This window comes from Pristis pectinata, chromosome 6 (genome assembly GCF_009764475.1).
Source record: "Pristis pectinata isolate sPriPec2 chromosome 6, sPriPec2.1.pri, whole genome shotgun sequence".
NCBI lineage: Eukaryota > Metazoa > Chordata > Chondrichthyes > Rhinopristiformes > Pristidae > Pristis > Pristis pectinata.
Window position 1 is genome coordinate 81,598,712 of NC_067410.1, and position 21,712 is coordinate 81,620,423.

Genomic DNA, 21,712 nt, shown 5'->3' on the forward strand with positions numbered 1-21,712 from the left:
TTTAAATGAAACATTTTTAAATAAACAATTATTTTAGCATTATTTTTTAATTCAGATTTTGTAGTTCATATGTAGTTTGATGATGCTGTGCAACCACTCTCTCAAACTCACTAATTCTCCTTTTGTTTTTGATTTTGTATTTTATAGTGACATGGGAGTGAAAATGATTAACAGTACATAACTATTCAATTTCAGAAATCAAATTTAAAAATACTTTGGATACATCACTTACAAAACATCAAGCTTGTTAAGCAAAATAAGTTTACTTCATTATATTCTAAAGCATGAAGCATAGTTATGAGTCTTGAGTTCAAGATGAGCTTCGTCAAGCTCAGGCTGTTACATATTTATGATCTTGCAGAATAGGTCAGCGAATAGACAAAGACAAAGAGTTAAACACTGCATAAATTACATTATTAAAATATAAGCCACTGGCATTTTATATTTAGAATATATGATCCATAGCTTTCTTAAATGCTTGAGAACTATATTAATGCATATTCAAACAATAAAAGCAGTCTAACACTACAACAGACCCTGTCAAAAAACAAGTTTATCACAAGTTTATCCATTGAGAGTAACTGTTGAACAGGCAGTGCTTATTCCTGAGGTGGACAGTGACTGTGACGTTGGTGGAGCACTCTTATCATTTGTACCAGTTATGCCCTGAACTAATTCCTCTGTGTTCCTTTCCGGTTTTAATATGATAATATAACATTTAGGAACAAAAAGGCAAGCAAGCACACCAAAACTGGATGCCAAAATTGCAAACATCTCAACAGCTACCATGTATTTCCCCCGAGTGCTTAAGTAGGCTGGGACAAAAGAAATCCATACAATAAAAAAGACAAGCAGGGCAAAGGTCATAAACTTGGCTTCATTAAAGTTATCAGGTAGCTTGCGCGCAATGAAAGCAAAAATAAAGCAAATTCCAGCCAGCAATGCATCATAACCTAATACGCAACACAGAAATGCTACAGAGCCTTCATTGCATTCCATAATTATTTCGATATTTTGAGACAGTGTATTCTTGACAGGGTAAGGAGGGAAAATTAGTAACCAAGCTGTACAAAGACAAGCATGGCATAAGGTAAAAATCAGTGCAATAATTTTTTGCTGAAAAGGGCGTAATCGCTTTTTCTCTGTGCCTTCAGATGATTTTACTGCTTTGGCTTTGAGCATCAAATTAACAGCCTTTGATAACATACATGAAAGACAAGTAGCAAAGCTAATAGCAAGAAGAACCTGTCGTGTCATACAAGACCATGCTACTGGCAGACCAACAAAAACAATTGAGCTAAGAAAGCATATAACTAGTGAAAATAACAGTATTAAACTCAGTCCACGATCATTAGCCTTGACAAGGGCAGTATCCTTGCGGACTATGTAAACTACAGCAATGGCTATAGTAACGCAAGCCCCAAATATGGATAGTGCTATTAATGCTATTCCTAGGGGATCATTGTAACCAAGGTATTCAATCACTTTATGCACACATTCATCTCTATTTGCATTGGACCAGTAATCTTCAGGACAACGAATGCATTCCCTTGAATCTGTTAAATGAATATCAAAATCAAGTTATGTAGTTGACAGAGACACTAATTCAAACTTGTGTACCAGTAATTTCATAGAAGGTATACAACTTTTCCTAAGTACATTTGACATGACCAATCATAGATGTAGCGATATTTATTTAATTTATGTATTATGCTGCTTTGCTCTCAATTTTAATCTAAGTATACAAAAATTATTTGATAATTTAGAAAAGCTGTCTCTCCCATGTAGGGTCACTTTTTAAAATGTCAGATTAATATTAAATACTTTGGCTTTACTTGCAACGGACTTTATTTCCCATTCAAAATATCTGCAACTTAGGAGAAAAATGAATTAATCAGTCTCAAACAATCAACAGTGGATTCCACGTCATAACAAAGAATTCAGATCTACACACTGTATTTCATACACTTAACCAGATACTCCCTGGAATAATTATTTTCTGGATTTAGGAACCAAAGACAAGTTCACAAATTCTCTTAACCCCGATACACTGCTAAGCCTCTGATGGATGTTCCCAAATAAAATATGCTGTTGTTTAGGTTTGTTTTGTCTTCTATCATTCATATTTGGATTCTAATGTCTGACTAAAATATATTTTACCATAGGTTATATTTTCTAATACAATTTTCATGCCTTACAATTTGCTTTTGTACTTTAAGTTACTACAATTCAAGTTCTAATCTTTTCTTCTAATCATCTATCTTTGTTTTTTATTTAGCCCTGATAAAAAAGGCTAAAAGGATAAAAGAGTGTGATAAGGTTTATGATGGGATTGTTATAAGTACATTAGGTTCTTTGGAACTCTGAACCATGCAAAGGTGATATAGTGGTTAATGCCCACATACTCTTTGGTTTCCCAAACATAGACAGGCAATCAAGGTGTCTGATGGATACCAGCCATCTTCTGCATGTGAAAGAAAGAAAACTAGAGCATGCATTAATTTGCACGATTTCTAAGAGGTCTGTACTGTGTGATTACAAGCTTACCAACATATAGTTGGCTTTTTTAAAAAATCAGGTATTAAGAATTAACCAAGAGGAAATGCTCTGCACCTCACCCACTCAGTTCCTTAGAGGAAATATTCTACATGAAGAAAGTAAGGTAAAATACACATTATTAAAACATGGAGGATTTAAAATAGTGTGGGGGATGAGAAATGTAATATAGTATTAAATAGCTGGTACTAAGGGTTACATATAATTAGTATATTTCTGTGAAAAGCATTTTAAATATAATATAATGCAGCAAGGTTAGAGAATTTTGCTTAGTAATTATTCATACTGAAATTGAATTGATCACTGATTCAACAATGAAATTCATACTAATTATACTTAAGAGCAGCTATTATATTGTAAAATCCATCTTTCCATACTTTGAGTACACAAACACATGTTACTCAGATGTATGCTGAGCACTTTCTTTTAACGTCCAGAGTGAATGCCACCACTATCCATCTACCCCAAGTCAATATCGATTTATTTAGATATGCAAGTAGAAAATGATCTAAGAGCTAATGTTACAGGATTGTGCTCCTCAGGGTAGCCTTACCTACCAGAAGAACATATCTGTACATTTAAATGCATAATTCTCACAATTTCCACACTTTAGTTGTAACATCTTTGAGAGCACAATTTCATAAAATTAATTTATGTTTCCTTCCTAATAGAAACTAATGGGCCAGATCATGTTTTAAATTTTTTTTAAATTTTATTTACAGCGTGGTAACAGGCCCTTCCGGCCCAGTGAGTCCGCGCCGCCCATTTTAAACCCATATTAACCTACCCGTACATCTTTGGAATGTGGGAGGAAACCGGAGCACCCGGAGGAAACCCACACAGACACGGGAGAACGTACAAACTCCTTACAGTGACAGGAATCGAACCCCAATCTCTGGCGCTGTAATAGCATCGCACTAACCGCTATGCTACCATGCCGCCCTGTTGACAGCCAACTGGCAGTTCAAGACTAACCATGGGCACATGTCACCTTCTACTTTGCTCCACTCTTAAATTCACAACCAGGGTCTGAGGCAATCAGTAATAAAGTGTACTAAGAAGTCAGATACACTTCACATTTGACCCCTCAGCTTTGTGCCAGCCAGACCTGGTGTGTCTGACCAGCCCCCGTTCACTTAAATAGGATCACCAAACAGTAAAATGACATGTGAAAGTTTTTTTTAATTGATCTTTTTAACTAAATTACAGAAGTTGAATGGGTCATTAAAATAACTTATTTCGTTTTTTATTGTATTTTTTAATTATTTATATTTTTTTCAACTCTCTCTGAATGTCTTCAATCATCGCTGATGTTTAGAATCAGTGAAGAGATCTTCTGACTGCAATAGTGTCAGAAGGTCATCAGGGCCGTCAGCGGATGGGGCATTGGTTAATACCATCTGCAGCCTAGTTGCCGCCTGCCGACCAATTTACCTCATGGAGTGGCCATGGCAACAATAATTTGTGTGCAACCATCATGGGTATCATGCAAAATGTGAATGAGAGTTACTGGGCAGGTCCAGCACAATCCTGCCCATTATATTTATCACTTGGCATTTTCATTACACCTTCAGGTTGTTTTTAGTTATGTGTTATTCAAATTATGTAATTATATGTATGTAGACAATTGAGTGAATATTTTGTATACATCGATTTAAAAAAATAGGAAGTTGTTTAACTAACCTGTTTCATTGGTTATCTCACCATCAGCACATGGAATACAATCAAAGCAACAAACAGGTTCTCCTTGTCGAATTCCCTTCCTGGTGCCAGGCTGACAGCTTTCACTACACACAGAAAATGGAGGCTGCCAGATAGAACATTGATGCAAATTAAACATGACTTTCCAGAAAGCAATTTGCACAAATAGAGAGACTACCAAAGTAAAGCGAGCATTTTATGGCCTGCAGGAAAATAAAAAGTGAGTGAAATAACAAGTGGCATCTCAGACGTACAGCATAATAGAAAGATTTTGATTACATAAACTCTGAACCCCACACTAGGACTGATGTCTTTTTGTTTGCAGAAGACCACAACAATTATCAATTGGAATTTGATCGCCACACTTCACATTTCTATATCGTCTGTGCACCATTTTAAATAACAAAATCGAATTAATGAAAATTTTCAGAATAGTTTGCAAAATAGTGAATATGTAACTATTTGAATTCTGAATACAGGATCTGTGTGAAAGTGCGGTAGGAACAGAAGGGGACCAGCATAGTGCCTTTCAAGATGGACACGCCAAGGATCATTTGAAACTGTTTCCAGTCACCTGCTAATTCCCTTCTCTCCCGTGAAAAGATAGATGAAGCACTACTGCACTTCCTTAATTGTGCATTGAAGAACATGGTTATATTGATATATCAAAGATGGTGATTTGCAAGCTGCTATAAATAAAAGCTACACACTAGAGTGCTGAATCTGCTAAGAGTGATCAATCTTGGAGATCCTTCACCCACTTAGAGAAATAGAATGTCCTTGCTTGACCTTATCTCTCACAATAGATCCTCTACCAGCGAGGAACTGGAAAATGTGCAGTCTTCTTTACAGCTCATTTTCCAGTTAGCATTATTGAAGTATGTATTCTCAGCAAAATAAGTGCTACTATTCCTTCCCCACATCCAGCCCAGGATCATCAGCTTTTGTTAGTGCTTCAGTGATATTTCAGGGTAAGTATAGTGAATTGGCAGAAACTACACTCAGTAAGTGGCCAATTGAGTCAGACATCTGCCAATTATATATTAATTTGTGACACCCTCCCTGAGACCTACTACAACCTCTACTGTGTCACTTTGTATAATTTCACAGATCTGAATTTTTCAAATCAGTAAAAAATTTGCCAGTTTGCTTAAGTTTAAGGTACTATTTCTTGAAAACTTTGTAGCTCAGTTTGTAGCTACATCAGGCATGGCAACTTTCTGATATGTTGTTAAACCTGTCAACACTCTCACTCTAAGTGATCCCTTTGCACTATTTTGATGAAGAGCAAAAGACATTTCCTATTTTTATCCTGAACAAATATCACTGAAAATCAGGTAATCTGATCATTATTGAATTACTGGATCAGAGAGCGTGGTTATTTGCAAATCAACTACTTTACTAACTATATTATAAAAATGATAACACATCAAAAGTTCTTCACTACCTGAAAAAAAAGCTTTGCTGTGATCCACAGGTTATGAAAGACACTATATAAATGAGTTCTTTTTAATTTCATCATTGGCTTTTAGGCACATCAACTTAAGTTGTGTTAACCAAAGTTTGACTTAACTCTGTTGGCTATTAACGCGAGTAAAATTCAAATGTCCTTCTATTGTTTTCTATAAAGCAGATGCTTCATTACTTACATACCGTAGTCTGGTCATCATTCCAAATTATAGAGTCATTTTGGATGGTCATCTCTTCTCCAGGAGGTGCAGTCCCATTGTAACTGCCTATTACCTTATAAGTAATGTACCCATTGGAGGTTCTCTGCCAGTTTATAATATCATACATTGCATCAATATCCCCATTTGCATCAAAATATATTTCTTCACCTAGAAGGCTCTGAAACCGAACATTTTTCAGGTAATACATAAGCTGAAAAAAAACAAAAGAAAAATTAACAAGAGACAGGTGTTGTTTGTGAATATAAATCACAAATAGAAGGAATTACCTTTATTAGTTCAATGCATTAAATGAAACATCTACTTCAAAATTACATTGGACAAACGCATACTGAAAAAGATATCACCATATTAACGTTGCAGGCCACGATTAATATACAAATTAGGCATTAAAGTTAGGAGTTAAAATTTTAGCAATACCATTTGATGGGAATTGGTAGATATGGTGGTTGGTTTACATTATGTTTAGCTCAAACAAAGTCTCAACCTCAGATCCTTTGTTATTTTAAAGAGCTTGCTAGATTTTCACATTAATTGAACATTAAACTCAATGTCAAATTAAATATGCACTTACAGCACATCCCAGAGCAAAAGAATATTGTGCTGAAGGGTGTAAGAAAATGTTAGTGGGCAGCAAAAGATGGTTCACTCCAGCATTTTTCCAATTCAATCCCATTTTCTTAATAAGTTGCCATGTTGTCAGGAACTCTCTTATTTTTTCACACAGGATGATGAAGTTCAGTGATGATGTTGAAATTAATTAGCTGTTCTTGGTACAAATATGAAGCCTTCTAATCTCTAATATGTGCAAATTTGATTTATGAGCATGATGCAGAAACATTCAGTTGTCACAAAACTTCTGTATTCACCGTGTTAACCATTTTGTAACAATGCAGCATTAATATTCTGTGAAGTGCATAGAAAGAAGAAGCTGGGATTGTTTTGCTTGGAACAGAAGAGGTTGCAATGAGATCTGATCAGGGTATTTAACATCATGAAAAGTATAGACAGAGAGCAACTCTTCCCAATAATACAAGGGCAAAGTACCAGGTCGTTGGCAAAAAAAACCCGAGAGCGACCTAAGGAAAACCTTTTATTTCACAGCAATGGTTTGTGTCTGGAATATAATCCTACTGTTAGCAGTGGAAACAGATTCAACTGTAGCTTTCAAGAGGGAAATTAACAAGTGTCTGAAAGGAAAGAGTTTGCAGAGCTGTGGGGAGAGTGGAGTATAGAGCCATTTTCAATGCAAGCTATATTTCATTAGGCTTCTTGCAGTCTGAGAACCATGAAAAGTAAATGCTTCATTTAAAATAAAATCATATTCTGCAGCCCTGCAGAAATCCATTATTTTTGGAGAACTGGTTACACTGCATCACGTGCACGACTCGCTATTAGATCTACCAGTCCTGTACCAAACTACCATCATAGTCATGAGGCTCCCAGACCCTCAATGCTCTGTCATCAGACTCTTCAATATACTTTCCTTAGATTTCTAAATTATCTGACTCATTAATGATGATTTCCAAACAATTTACTTAAATGATATGCTTGTCTGTAACTAATAACTGTGGTTATTTATTAATGAAACACAATGCACAATTTTAACAACTACACCAGGTGCAAAACTAATGCTGATTTCCGTGACACTTTAGGAAAGCAATAATGCATCTTTGAAGACAGTGTGATTCAGTCACATCTATGAAACATTTCCAGGATAGTAAAGATTTTGAGTTTCATTTTTATTTAATTTGTCCATTACCCATATTCTGCAGAATTATTCATAAGTATTTATCATAGTATTTCCTTCAGAAACAATCTTTTAAATAGGTTCTTAACAGTTTTAAGCTGGATTTTATGAACTGCTAAAGCCAATATGTGGAAAATAAAATGTATGAAGTGAGCTGTTATGATCTGGAAAATATTGGCTGAAAAGTTCTGGAAGAAGATTCAATACAACTTTCAAACAGTGATTGGATAAAAACTTGGAAGCAGAAATGTTTGCAGATCTAGAAGGGAAAAGCACAGAGTTAGGAAGTGGGTAGAATTTTCAAAGATCAGACTTCAGTACAATGGAGAGAATGGGTTCTTTCTCTGCCATCTAATGTTATAATGCTGTGATTAAGTACAGCAATTATTCAGGATAGGAGAGTGCTCAGCACAACTTTTAGGAGGTTGAAGGAGCCTCTTTCTATTATTTCCTGCTTTGGACAGATATTCCATCAGTGCGTGATTTGTTGCCTCACTAACGAAAAAGGACACTAATAATAATTAGGAACCAATACAATAAAAGTAATAACTGAATGAAGAACTGTGTAATGGAAATCATTGATTACCTACCTGCCATGGCTGAAAGTCTTTGATGTTTGTACATGATCCATTTACAAATGGCCCTTCACCTGTCTTACAGGTATACATATTGTGAAGAGCATGTGCTACAGTGTATACAGATTTATACACACTGTACGTCAGCCTCAGCTGGGATACATCAGTATATGTATTATCAATTTCATTCAAATTCTCCTTTCCTGTGCAGAACCGCTGAGAAATAGGGAGGATATTATGAATTCTAGCATCTACACCTGTTCTATTATACTTTGTCATTTTGTAATCAGCCATTCTACTGACAGACACACCATACTCAGGCCACATGCAATCAAAGGCTCTCTCCCAGAACTCAGTTATCAGTTTATCTCCAGTATTTCTTGGATCTAACTGAACTAGATGTTCGTAAAGACCACGGATATCAGCTCGTGGAATTGCAAATCCAATGGTTCCACCCAAAAGCGAGGAATATTCTGGTTTGGAAATCAAAGCAGAGTTAATCCAAGCTTCACTTGCTATCCACGTTCTGTCAGAAATATTGCGTTTCATGACTTCTTCTATCAATGAGCTCAGATCAATATCAGCAGAGAAGACGGCAATGATTTTGGCAGTTGATTCTTCAATGGTGTCAACAATCCGAACTATTTTCTCTCTTGCGTAAACTTTGGGGATAGTCTCAGAAAATGAAATGCATACACCAGCCTTTTCTACCTCTTCTTTAAATCGCTTAATTCCATATTTCCCATAGTCATCATCTGACGCTATTGTGCCCACCCATGTCCATCCAAAGTGCATCACAAGTTTTGCCATCGCTGTGGATTGAAAAGTATCACTTGGTATGGTTCGGATAAAGGAGGGAAACTGAAATTTATCACTCAAAATTGAGCAAGAGGCCGAGTAATCCACCTGCAAAAGAGTCAGCAAAGAGACATTTTTAAAACATACATGTCAAATTATGCAGTATCTCAAAAGCAGCATCTACATGTTGTATTGAACACAATTATGTTTTTCACCTTTTTTATTTTGTTTACTGGCTTTGTCTTTAAATCGATGTGAATTGAAGATATGAATTATGCTAATATTCCCAAGCCTCTGCTTACATGGCTTCTAATCTGGTCATTTAGACTTTTGGACTGCTGCAGTAGTACCTTCACTCACCCCATTAACTTCAGCATCTTTGGCGATTCCTTAATGACAAGGCAAGACTCCATGTTATCACACTCTGCCACACACGTTAGTGAAACAATGTAATTAACCACCTCAGTTTCAGTAAAACATTTTGTCATCAGAACGTACGTGGTAGCAGTTTCTGTTCTGGACATCAAACTATCGTTATTACTTCTTGCCATAATCCTATTTAATGACATAGTTAATGCCAGGCACAGGGCTGTTCAGTTATTACATACTGGAGTGTTGTAAAGGCAGGAATTGATCAGCATAATTTTATTTAAAGATATAAGTTTATGAATTGAGAAAGGTATGTTGTAACTGAGCTTTGGATTTTGGGATGGAAATGCTATCTTTTATGAAAAGAAAGGTATAAATTAATTTCTAAAACTAACTAAATTGAGCTTCATATTTTAATTTGTTAAATTCTGCAAGTTTCAGATTATGATGATGTTATTTTTAAATTGCAGAAAATCTTGGAACCATTATTACATATTATGGTTAGGTGCTCAGATCTGAGTTGTCTTTGACCATTGCGTATCTCATTGTCAAATGCCTTTTGATTAATCAAGAAATGGTAAATAACACATTCAGCAAACAGGAATGAAGTTCAATAAGAACTAATCACTGCCCTCAGTACTGTCTGTAATCCTCATAATATAAGACTCCAGTGAACTAACTGACAGATAATTATAATTTTTCAGATTATTCCTAAAGAAACAGTGACCTCTATTGTGCAACAATCTGTGTTACTGCTAACTCTAATGGTTGATTATTTTAGTTTTCTGGGTTTCAAATAACAATTTTTTCAAATATATTTTGAAATAACATTTTTTTAATGTTATTTGCTTTTGCAACATCAGTAGTTTAATGTGATATGAAAACACTTAACAATCATTGCAGTGTTGAATGTCACTATCCAATTATTGATGGCTCCATCAATCCTGAACACAGTCTGACTTCCTGAGGGAGAATGGCCTGGATTATGATGAGAGTATCTGCACACACAGCTGTAATGGAGAAAATCTGACAGCAACTTCTTCAATGTGCATGTGTCAGTTTGATGTGGAAATCCAGAAGTTGTTGACCCTGATTCCACCTTTCCCCACAGGATGTGCTACTACAATCCATGCTGAGGCAATCAATGCGGAATCACTGAATTAATGAGAACTCTGTGTTTTTTTACTATTTTCAGGTAAAAAAAAATGAAAACATTATCCTTTTGTTGAATGAGGTCCAGATATGCCTTTAACTGCATTCCAACCCATAATTACTGCTTGAGAATCTCACTGGTTATTCCTACATTAAGACAATCCTGAATTTAACTCTTCTTAAAGAATTTGTGTAGGTTTGCAATAGTTTTAAAGTTATTGTTACCCAAGAGGTATAATGACAATTTGAATTTCAGCTAAAAATTGTATTTAGATAATAAAGAATAGCTGCTTGTGCACATCTTGGTCAAGTTCCAAGAGAAATGATGAACAACCCACCATGCTCGATGGGTAAATGAATTCAAAATAGCATGCACCACAGCAGGCACCAGAATTGCCATAGCACATTTATATTCCAACAACCAACTCGACACCTATCCCAAAGAGATGCTATATCATATAGGAATATAATGGCTTAATCTGTTCCTTGTCTAACTTAATTTTATGTGTAATTAGTGTATTAGAACTTCTAGACAAAGGTGCCAACTTTAAATATCTCTAACAACATTATCTGAACTGGAGAAAATGGATCAATCTGCATAAAATGACTAAGTTTGAGAGAGCTCAAATTTAAAGTTCAGACTTATACATAGGTAACTTACAATAAGATGTGTAACCTTTCAAGGTAAATTATTTCACTAAATTTTACAATTCACATGTCAAAACTTTGTCATATGAAATACTTGGCAAATATAACTGTGTATAGATACTCTGGGGTTTAGATATTTCAAAAGGGACAGAGAGGGAGATAAAAGAGGTGGGGGAGTGGCATTGCTGATCAGGGATAATATCACAGCTGCAGAAAGGGAAGATGTCCTGGAGGGATCGTCTACTGAGTCAGTGTGGGTGGAGGTCAGAAACAGGAAGGGAGCAATCACTCCATTGAGAGCATTCTATAGACCTCCCCAATAGCAACAGAGACACCAAGGAATAGATTGGGAGGCAGATTTTGGAAAGGTGCAAAAGTAATAGGGTTGTTGTCGTGGGTGATTTCAACTTCCCGAACATTGATTGTTTGTGGAAAAGGTTTGGATGGGGCAGAATTTGTTAGGTGTGTCCAGGAAGGATTCCTCACACAATATGTAGTCAGGCTGACTAGAGGAGAGGCCATTCTGGATCTGGTACTAGGCAATGAACCTGGTCAGGTGTCAGATCTCTCAGTGGGTGAGCATTTCAGAGACAGTGACCACAACTCCCTGACCTTTACCCTTGACTTGGAGAGGGATAGGAGCAGATGGTATGGGAAAGTGTTTAATTGGGGGAGGGGGAATTATGATCCTTTTAGGCAGGAACTTGGGAGTGTAAATTGGGAACAGATGTACTCAGGGAAATGCACAATGGAAATGTGGGAATTGTTTAGAGATCACTTCTGAATAGGTTTGTCCCATTGAGGCAGGAAAAGGATGGTAGGGTGAAGGAACCATGGTTGACAAGAGATGTGGAATATCCAGTGAAGAGGAAGAAAGAAGATTACTTAAGGTTTAGGAAGCAAGGATTAGACAGGGCTCTGGAGAGTTACAAGGTAGATAGGAAGGAGCTTAAGAAAAAACTTAGGAGAGCTAGAAGGGGGCATGAGAAGGCCTTGGCAAGTAGTATTAAGGAAAACCCCAAGGAGTTTACTCATATGTGAAGAACAGAAGGATGACTAGAGCAAAGGTAGGACCAATTAGGGATAGAGGAGGAAACATGTGTCCGGAGTCGGAGGAGGTTGGAGAGGTCCTTAATGAATACTTTGCTTTAGTATTCACTAGTGAGAGAGACCTTGACGTTTGTGAGGACAGCGTAAAACAGGCTGATAAGCTAGAACATGTCAATGTTAAGAAGGAGGATGTGCTGTAACTTTTGAAAAACCTCAGGATAGGTAAGTCCCTGGGGCCATCAGGATATTCTCCAGGATACTACAGGAAGTGAGGGAAGAGATTTCTGAGTCCTTGGTGATGATCTTTGCGTCCTCACTGGCCACAGTAGTACCAGATGATTGGAGGGTGGCAAATGTTATTCCTTTGTTCAAGAAAGGGAGTAGGGATAACCCTGGGAATTATAGACCAGTGAGTCTTACTTGAGTGGTGGGCAAATTATTGGAAAAGATTCTTTATGAGCATTTGGAGAAGCATAGTCTGATTAGGGATAGTCAATGTGGCTCTGTGAGGGGCAGGTCGTACCACACAAGCCTGATTGAATTCTTTGAGGATGTGACAAAACATATTGATGAGGGTAGAGCAGTGTATGTGGTGCATATGGTCTTTAGTAAGGCATTTGATAAGATTCCCCATGATAGGCTCATTCAGAAGGTTGGGAGGCATGGGATCCAGGGAAACTTGGCTATGTGGATTCAGAATCGGCTTGCCCAAAGACGGCAGAGGGTAGTTGTAGATGGAGTGTATTCTGCCTGGAAGTCAGTAACCAGTGGTGTTCTGCAGGGATCTGTTCTGAGACCCCTGCTCTTTGTGATTTTCATAAATGACTTGGAATGAGGAAGTGGAAGGGTGGGTTAGTAAGTCTGCAGATGACACGACGGTTGGTGGTGTTGTGGATAGTGTAGAAGGTTGTCGAGGGTTACAACGGGACATTGATAAGATGCAAAGCTGGGCTGAGAAGTGGCAGGTGGAGTTCAACCCGGAAAAGTGTGAAGTGATTCACTTTGGAAGGTCGAATTTGAAGGCAGAATACAGGGTTAATGCCAGGATTCTTAGCAGTGTGGAGGAACAGAGGGATCTTGGGGTCCAAGTCCATAGACCCCTTAAAGCTGCCATGCAAGTTGATAGGGTTGTATGGTGTATTGACCTTCATTAGTCAGGGTATTGAGTTCAAGAGCCATGAGGTAATGTTGCAGCTCTATAAAACCCTAGTTAGACCACACTTAGAATATTGTGTTCAGTTCTGGTCGCCTCACTATAGGAAGGATGTGGAAGCTTTAGAAAGGATACAGAGGAGATTTACCAGGATGCTGCCTGGATTGGAGATCCATGAGGATAGGTTGAGCGGCTAGGGCTTTTTGCTTTGGAGCGAAGGAGGATGAGAGGTGACCTGATAGAGGTGTACAAGATGATAAGAGGCATAGATCAAGTGGACAGCCAGAGACTTTTTCCCAGGGTGGAAATGGCTAACGCGAACGGGCATAATTTTAAGGTGATTGGAGGAAAGTACAGGGGGGATATCAGAGGTAAGTTTTTTTTTTACACAGAGAGTGGTGGGTGCGTGGAACGTGCTGCCAGGGGTGCTGGTAGAGGCAGATACATTAGGGACATTTAAGAGTCTATTAGATAGGCACATGGATGCCAGAAAAATGGAGGGCTATGTGGGAGGGAATGGTTAGATTGATCTTAGAGTAGGTTAAAAGGTCGGCACAACTGTGGGCCAAAGGGCCTGTACTGTGCTGTAATGTTCTATGTTCACTTTAATTTAGTAACCCCAAAATCAGTGTCTACATTTTTATTAAAGTTCTAACACAAGATCAGACATGTGTAGCAGTTAGCGTGATGCTATCACAGCGCCAGCGACCCGGGTTCAATTCCGGCCACTGTCTGTAAGGAGTTTGTACGTTCTCCCCGTGTCTGCGTGGGTTTCCTCCGGGTGCTCCATTCCCTCCCACATTCCAAAGACGTACGGGTTAGGAAGTTTGTGGGCATGATATGTTGGTGCCAGAAGCATGGCGATACTTGCGGGCTGCCCCCCAGAACACTACGCAAAAAGATGCATTTCACTGTGTTTCGATGTACATGTGACTAATAAACATATCTTATCTTATCTTATCTTATCATGATTGTATTTTACGTATTGTTACCTGAGGAAAATAGTACAGCCCTAGAATTCTGGCAGTTGCAACAGACAGAGCTGAACCTCCAGCTCCAATCAGTACTGCCAAAGGAGCTCCAGAGCCGCACCGGTAGTTGGGTACCGCTTCATCCTGTCCAGTCAGATACGTTAATGTTCCTTCAACAGCTTTGGAAATGGTAAAACAAGAGTCATAGATTGTGTATCCCAGCTGGATACCAGGCAGAATTGAATCATCTTGGTTGACCTCATTAATCGCATGGATCATTGCTCTGGCCCAGCGGAAAGCTCTGAAATTGAATCTGGTCAGCAAATCAATGAAGATTATGAGAAAATTCTGTTTTTTTCACAAAACCACATAATAAACAGAGAGATTATGATTATCAAAGTTACCAATGGAGACTAAAGGAAAATAGGAAGTAAAATATTGCCTCAAGATATTTCAAGATGCTTCACTGAAATATGCATAGACAATGGAAAGGATGTTGAAGATGCTTTTATGTCGGGTGGCTGAAACAAGGTTAAAAAAAAGTGAGCTTCGGGAAGGTTTTTAAAGATCAACTGTTCAGTGCAAATCCTATCTTCCAGCTCTAGGTCTGTAGCCTGCCGGTAATGGCTCAACACATACAAGTACTATTTAAGTACAATGAAAGTTTCTTCCTGTACCATCTTTTCAAGCACAAGTTCCAGATCCATCTCACCCCATCCCCATCCCCAAATACTACCATCTTCTGGGTGATTTTTTCTTTCCTTATTTTCTTTATTGTCCCTCTAATTCCTTCACCAATTACGTTACATTTATTCCCCCAGTTTTTAATCCCTTGGCTAAAGAAATGTTTTTGTTTACTCTATTTACTCTGTCTGGGCTCTTCTTGGAGAAAAATTAGCAATGGAGAATTTTATGGAGGCAGTTACAAAACAAAAACTTAAAGTATTAACATTCCTTCAGAAAAGTAAAATAAGGGAAAGTGTTTTCACAAAGCAAGTAGTCATGATTTAGACTTCACTGTCTGCAAGGATAATGAAAGTAGCTTAAAACCAAAGAATTGGATAAATAGTTCAAGGAAAAAGAAAATTACATAGCCGTAGATCGGGAATGGGATTGTTGTTGCCTACAATCGGCATGGACCTTATGGACTGAATGTCCTGGTTCTGTAACACTTCGATAATTCTATTCTATAATTCTCTTGTGAATAGTGGCAGCATTGTGTATACCTGCCTGAGATCACTGCACTTCTCCATTTTCCAAAGCAGAGGAATGGTCCTGGGCAGTCATGTGTCACCAGGCAACAGGTTTCTATTCCATATCGGGCACAACAACTTAGTTTATTTCATCCCTGAATACTCATACTACCAAAGCATTTTATAAGTATATTAAGAGCAAGAAGGTAACCAGGGAAAGACCAAAAGGGCAAACTGTCTGTGGAGTCAGAGGACATAAGGAGGTCTTTAGTGTATACTTGATAAATCCTCATAAGTGTGAGGTGATGCACTTTGGAAGGAATGATGCAATTTGGACCTACACAATGAACAGTAGGGCCACAGGAGTATTGAGGAACAGAGAGACTTTGGTGTACAAGTCCAAGGATGTGGGCAGCATAGTGGCACAGTGAGTAGAGCTGCTGCCTCACAGGATTCAATCGTGACCTCGGTGCTGTCTGTGTGGAGTTGCCCCTTCTCCCTGTGACCACATGGGTTTCCTCCAATGCTCCAGTTTCCTCCCACATCCCAAAGCTGCACAGGTTGGTAGGTCAATCAGCCACTGCAAATTGCCCTGAGTGTTTAGGTGAGCATTAGAACCCGGGGGAGTTGATGGGAATGTGAGGAAAATTTTTAAAATGGCATTAATGCAATTTGGTGGTTGATGGTCAGTGTGTACTTTATGGGCTGAAGGGCCTGTTTCCGTGCTGTAACTCTCTATCACCAATGATCCCCGAGAGATGCAGCACAGGTAGATAAGGTGGTGACAAAGGCATTTGTGATACTTACTTTCATTAGCCAGGGAATAGAATATAAAAGCAGAGAGATTATGATAGAATTTTATAGAACAATGGATAAGCCACAGATGGAGCATCCTGTCTGGTCATCACACAATATGAAGAATGTTACTGTATTGGAGAGGTTGCAGAGGAGATTCATCAGGATGTTGCCTGGGATGGAGCATTTCAGTTAAGAGGAGAGACTGGGCTTGTTTTCCTTGGAGCAGAGGAGGCTGAGCGGTGACCTGATAGAGGTGTACAAAATTATTGGGGCCTTAGAGAAGGTTGAGCGTTGGAAATTTTTCCCAATAGCAGGGATCTAAAACAGGAAGGCATAGGTTTAGGGTAAGTGCTAAGAGTACTGGAGGGGATCTGAGGAGGAACTTTTCCACCCAGGTGGTGGTTGGAATCCAGAATGCATGGCCTGAGAGGCTGGTGGAAGGAGGAACTCTCATTTAGGAAGTATCTAGATAAACACTTGAATCACATAGAAGCTATGGACCAAGCTGAGGTAAATAGCATTAGTTATAGATAGATAAAATGATTGATATGGACACGGTGGACTGAAGGTCCTGTTCTGTGCTGTATGACACTATAACCACCTCAACCTAATTCCTGCCTTTGGGACGTGTATATGTCTGCAAATACTGGTGAGAGAAATGCAAAGCACTGTCGTAGCCGACCACGGGGGTGATGCTTATCCAAGTCTACACAATCATTCTGTGATATAGTGCAGCGTGCTATAAATCAAAGGATTTAAACTTGTCGTAAATTGTGTTAGGGACCAAGATTAGATTCTTCCGTTTTCCGTGAATTCCTACAGTGCAGCAAACGCTCTAAATTTTGAGTGACGATACTAAAAAACTACAAGCATGATATGCAGATGTGCACAGAAAGCTTTGTCCATTACACACCTGGGATTTAACTTTCAACTTTCAGACCGCACCCACCGATGTCTCCAGCTCCTGCTTGTCTGTCAATGACAGGCAGGGCTCGCTGGAGATGGTCTCAGGGAGTTGGACCCTCCTAATTAGTGACCCAAACGGCCCGCTCGCTGATTGGCTGGGCGTGGCCCTCAAGCACAGAAGGGGAGAGGCGAGGGCACAGAAACCACCAAGAAAGCTGATAATTTCTTCTCTTTACTAGTAATACTTAACAGGGAACAAACAAAACTCTATAACTTTGAATATACGTTTGCATCTAATTATAGAATGTGTTGTTTCATTTTTGCGTGTTTTACCGAAACTTTAATTAGCATTAAAATACATTTATTCATATTTCATTTATATTGTATTTCATTATGTTGGTATTCGCACATGGACTACTTATTTTAACTGGTAGTACACAGCAAATGATCGGACAAACGTCCACCCGAGCTAGCATTTGGAGTAGGAACCTTCTCAGGTCGCCACGTTTCATGCTCTTTTCGCACTGAAAGTGGGCTTAGCTTATTGTAGCAGAAACCCTAAACAATCTGACAAAGATAGGCCAAATCAAATGAAGCATCAAATATAACTGAACAGTTTCCCTTGGCTTCCAAATATTGGTCTGAAACACTAATTAGTTTGAGCAGCCGTCAATAACTCTAAGTCTTCTGTGGAAATGGAAACCAATTTATTTGTTTCCTTAACGCTTTTATTTAAAAGAAAATCTCATAAGAAGTGACTTAGACAAATAATAATTGAATTGTCCAAGCTTTTTATAACTGACAATCAAGTGTTTATAATTGAGAATATAATTCTTACCCCTCACATCCCGAAGATTGTGGCGACGTACTGGATGATGAATTTATGGATACTACTCTGTAATGAATAGGAAACATCCCTCCAATCATCACATCTCCGGGCATTTTGAAACTATTTAAATTAAACTTTCCTTTTAATTTGCATGTCGATTTTCCAGAAACTACTGCAGTAATGGTTAAACACATCACAAGACGCAAGTAACATCGCGAATACATTTTAGGATTTGCAGGACATGAGGAGAAAAAACTCGATCACCTGCAAGTCCCCAGCTTTTATGGGTTCCTGGGACACCAACTTTAAACCCATTGGTTAAAATAATGAAATGAGCAAAAGATACACCTTGAGATCATCCCAAAGGGATTTAGGATGTTATTACAGAGCTCAGCATTTCGCCTAACAAAATATTACCTTATAAAACTTCTGTGTTTCATTTATCTCGGTTTTGTAGTTAATTTTTAGTAGTTAACGTTGCAACTAAAAAGTTGCAATTAATATTATCTTTCCACGGGGATCTTGTTTCCCAAAAGTTGCAAATTGACAAAAAATATTTTAAAAATCGACAAAAAAAAACCCTGCTCCTCTATCTTGATAGATGCCTGATCCTACTTGTGTAAGTATTTATGGACCAAAGATGCAAGGGGTGAATACGACCACAAATATCCAAACGTGGTTTAACAAACGTCCATCGAAATATTCACTGTCAAATACAACTACAAAACCCGCCGGTTTCATTTCAATAGGAGGCCAAAATCTGAGCAGAAAGTTAGGACTTTAATTTCTGAACGGCTGAAGCTCTGAACTTGGGTTGCATTGGTGTTTAAATGTATCCGGCCCAAGGACCACTGGAAATCTCTTCTGGCAAGGGCTGGCTTTGCGAATCATCCCCTGCTAATTAATTACAGTAACAACATAATTGACGAGCACCTGATTAATTTTTATTTCAACCACTCGAATGGATCACAATCCCAGTTAACATTGGTCTGTGATTCTGACAAACATGTTTGAAGCCACCATGGACCTTAGCATCAACCTTCCTTTTAAACTGAGGCCTCGGGTTAAGTGCAGATCTGTAACACACGCCGTCCCATGGGGCCGGGACACCACAGACATTGCACATCTTCCACAATCGTTAGACCTAACCCCCGGGGTACGTGGCCGTTCTTGGATCAGCTCGTCACTGCCAACTTCTCAACTTACGGCAACAAAAATCTAAAAAGTTGTTTTATGATTTTATCTTCCTTAAGTGATGAGGGAGAAAAAGCCAGAGCAGCCAATTAATGCTGTTTGCATATCTCATTCAATGAAGGGGGTTTACTCAAAACTGAGAGCTACAATTTGGTTTACAAGGAAAGCACACAGCATTTTTAAAAAACAGTTCCAGTACCTCACTTGTAAACAAAACTAATTTAATTATTTTTAACAAAATTAATTAATTCAACAATTACAAATCTGTTCCAAACGAATGATGATTATCGCCCGATTTCCCCTGGTAGAAGAATATAATGAACATTCCTTTGAGCATGGACTAAACAATTAACTTTACGGAATTGTTTACTTCAAGGAGCTGTTTGGAGAGTTAACAGTTGCCATGGCCGTGGAGTTATAAACTCAACCTCTGCTTCAAATGGCTCATGACATTCTGGATTTCCTCAGCGATAGGTTTCATGTCTCCAATCTTTCTTTAAATTTGTCAAGGCACATGTCCAATGAAACATCACTAAAAACAAACCACGCCGCCTCCGTCTTTAATCCTAAAACCGTATGACAAGAGGAAAAAACGTTTCAGCATCATTAAAGTTTATATGCTTTAGTTTTGCAAGCGGTAAATGCAAATATTGTATCCACGAGTTACACAGACAAGACTGAATGGGTGGGCTGGCACTACCGTTAAAATACTTTGTAACTGAGCCTGATGATTCACACTCTTCTGCCGTTACCCTGGTGAAACACTGGAAGAACTCAGAGAAACATCATAAGTGGACACCTTTTCTGTTCTAACATGGAAAAGTGAGCTTCATCAGCAGGGCCAGCATTTATTGTTCATTCCCAATTACCCTTGAGTATGTTGCAGTGAGTCTAGGTCCTGAACCTCTGCTATGTGTGTGATACAAAGAGACCTCCGACCGGGTAACACTATCAACCTCCCTCCACTGATAAAACAATATTTCTCCACATTATTCACTATGTGCTGTAATGATATTTCCCTCTCATTCTGGAAGGTTTGATCTTTGCAGTCTTGAGATTTATGTTACAAATTGTCAGTGAAGGAATTCCTAGGATGTTTTGGCAATTGATATAATTGTGATTGCTACTACATATGAAATGAAATCAACGGATAACAATTTATGGCATCAAGTCAAACCACAAGTATGCAAGAGATAAGGAAGAAGGATCTTCAGTGTTCATCTTGATGTTAAGTGCTACATGTATAATCTATTTCAGAATCCTCCTGAGATCCTCACCATCACAGAAACCACTTTTGTATTACAGCCTTGGCCCTAACATGGACAAATTGGCTGAATTTGAGAAGTTCAGCATTTGACATTAAAGCCACATTTGGCCCAATGTGGCATGAAGGATAGCTGGTAAAAGTGAAGTCAGTTGGAATCAATTTGAAAACTTCACTGACTGGAATCATACCTAGCATATTAGAAGATGATTGTGGTTGTTGAGAGACGATCATGTCAGCCTCAGACATCACTGCAGGCATTCCTTAGGGTAGCATTCTAAACATTAATATGTTCAATTGCTTAATCATCTTACCTTCATCAGAAGGTCAGATGTGGGGATGTTAACTGATAACTGACCAGAGTTTGATTTCATTTGCAAATCATGAGATAATCAAGCAGTCTGTGCTGACATGCTCCAAGACCAGGACAACACTTGTGCCTATGTTGCTAACTTGCAAGTGACATTCATACCACACTTGCAGGCAATCACGGTCTCCAACAAGAGAGAGTCAACTTCCTCTTGACATTCTAAAATAATACCATTATCAAATCCCAACTCTCAACTTCCTGGAAGGTCACTGTTGCAAAGTAACTTAATTGGATCAACCACATAAATTCTATGGCTATACAAGTCAATCAGAGGCTGGGTATACTCTGGCAAGTGACTCAACTCCTGATTCTCCAAAGCCCCTTTAAAGTCTAAAAGGCACTCAGTCTTTTTCCCAGGGTTGGGGAATCAAGAACTAGAGGGCATAGGTTTAAGTTGAAAGGGGAAATATTTAATAGGAACTTGAGGGTGGTATCAATGTGGAATCAGCTGCCAGAGGAAGTGGTTGAGGCAGGTACAATAACAACTTTTAAAAGACAGTTGGATGGGTACATGGATAGGAAAGGTTTAGAAGGTTATGGGCCAAACACTGGCAAATGTGACTAGCTTGGATGGGGCATCTTGGTCAGCGTGGACCAGTTGGGCCGAAGGGCCTGTTTCCATTGCTGTATAACTCTATGACTCTAAGGCATTTCAGAATTGTGATAAGATACTTCCTACTTGCCTGGATGAGTAGGGATGAATACTGGGCCTGCTAGCGAAGCTCACTTTTCATGATAGAATAGAAA

The 21,712-nt window shown here is 38.5% G+C and overlaps 1 protein-coding gene across 1 annotated transcript; it reads right to left on the reverse strand.

Annotated features, from left to right (window-relative positions):
* Positions 1-564: 564 nt before the first annotated feature.
* LOC127571869 (vomeronasal type-2 receptor 1) lies at positions 565-18,265 on the reverse strand. The gene is made up of 6 exons (XM_052018614.1): positions 18,147-18,265; positions 14,433-14,724; positions 8,286-9,176; positions 5,911-6,138; positions 4,240-4,363; positions 565-1,556 (listed from the first exon to the last, which is right to left on the reverse strand). Exons 1-6 carry the CDS (start codon positions 18,248-18,250, stop codon positions 565-567), a joined length of 2,631 nt encoding a protein of 876 aa, XP_051874574.1. The 5' UTR covers positions 18,251-18,265.
* Between the last annotated feature and the right edge of the window lie 3,447 nt (positions 18,266-21,712).

Coding starts and splice junctions, on each gene's coding strand:
- LOC127571869 (XM_052018614.1), bottom strand. CDS start 18,250: ATGCCCGGAGATGTGATGATTGGAGGGATGTTTCCTATTCATTACAGA. Junction 9,177..14,432: donor GGCTGTACTATTTTCCTCAG/GTAACAATACGT, acceptor ACTCTTTTGCAG/GTGGATTACTCGGCCTCTTG. Junction 4,364..5,910: donor GGAATGATGACCAGACTACG/GTATGTAAGTAA, acceptor TCTATCTGGCAG/CCTCCATTTTCTGTGTGTAG.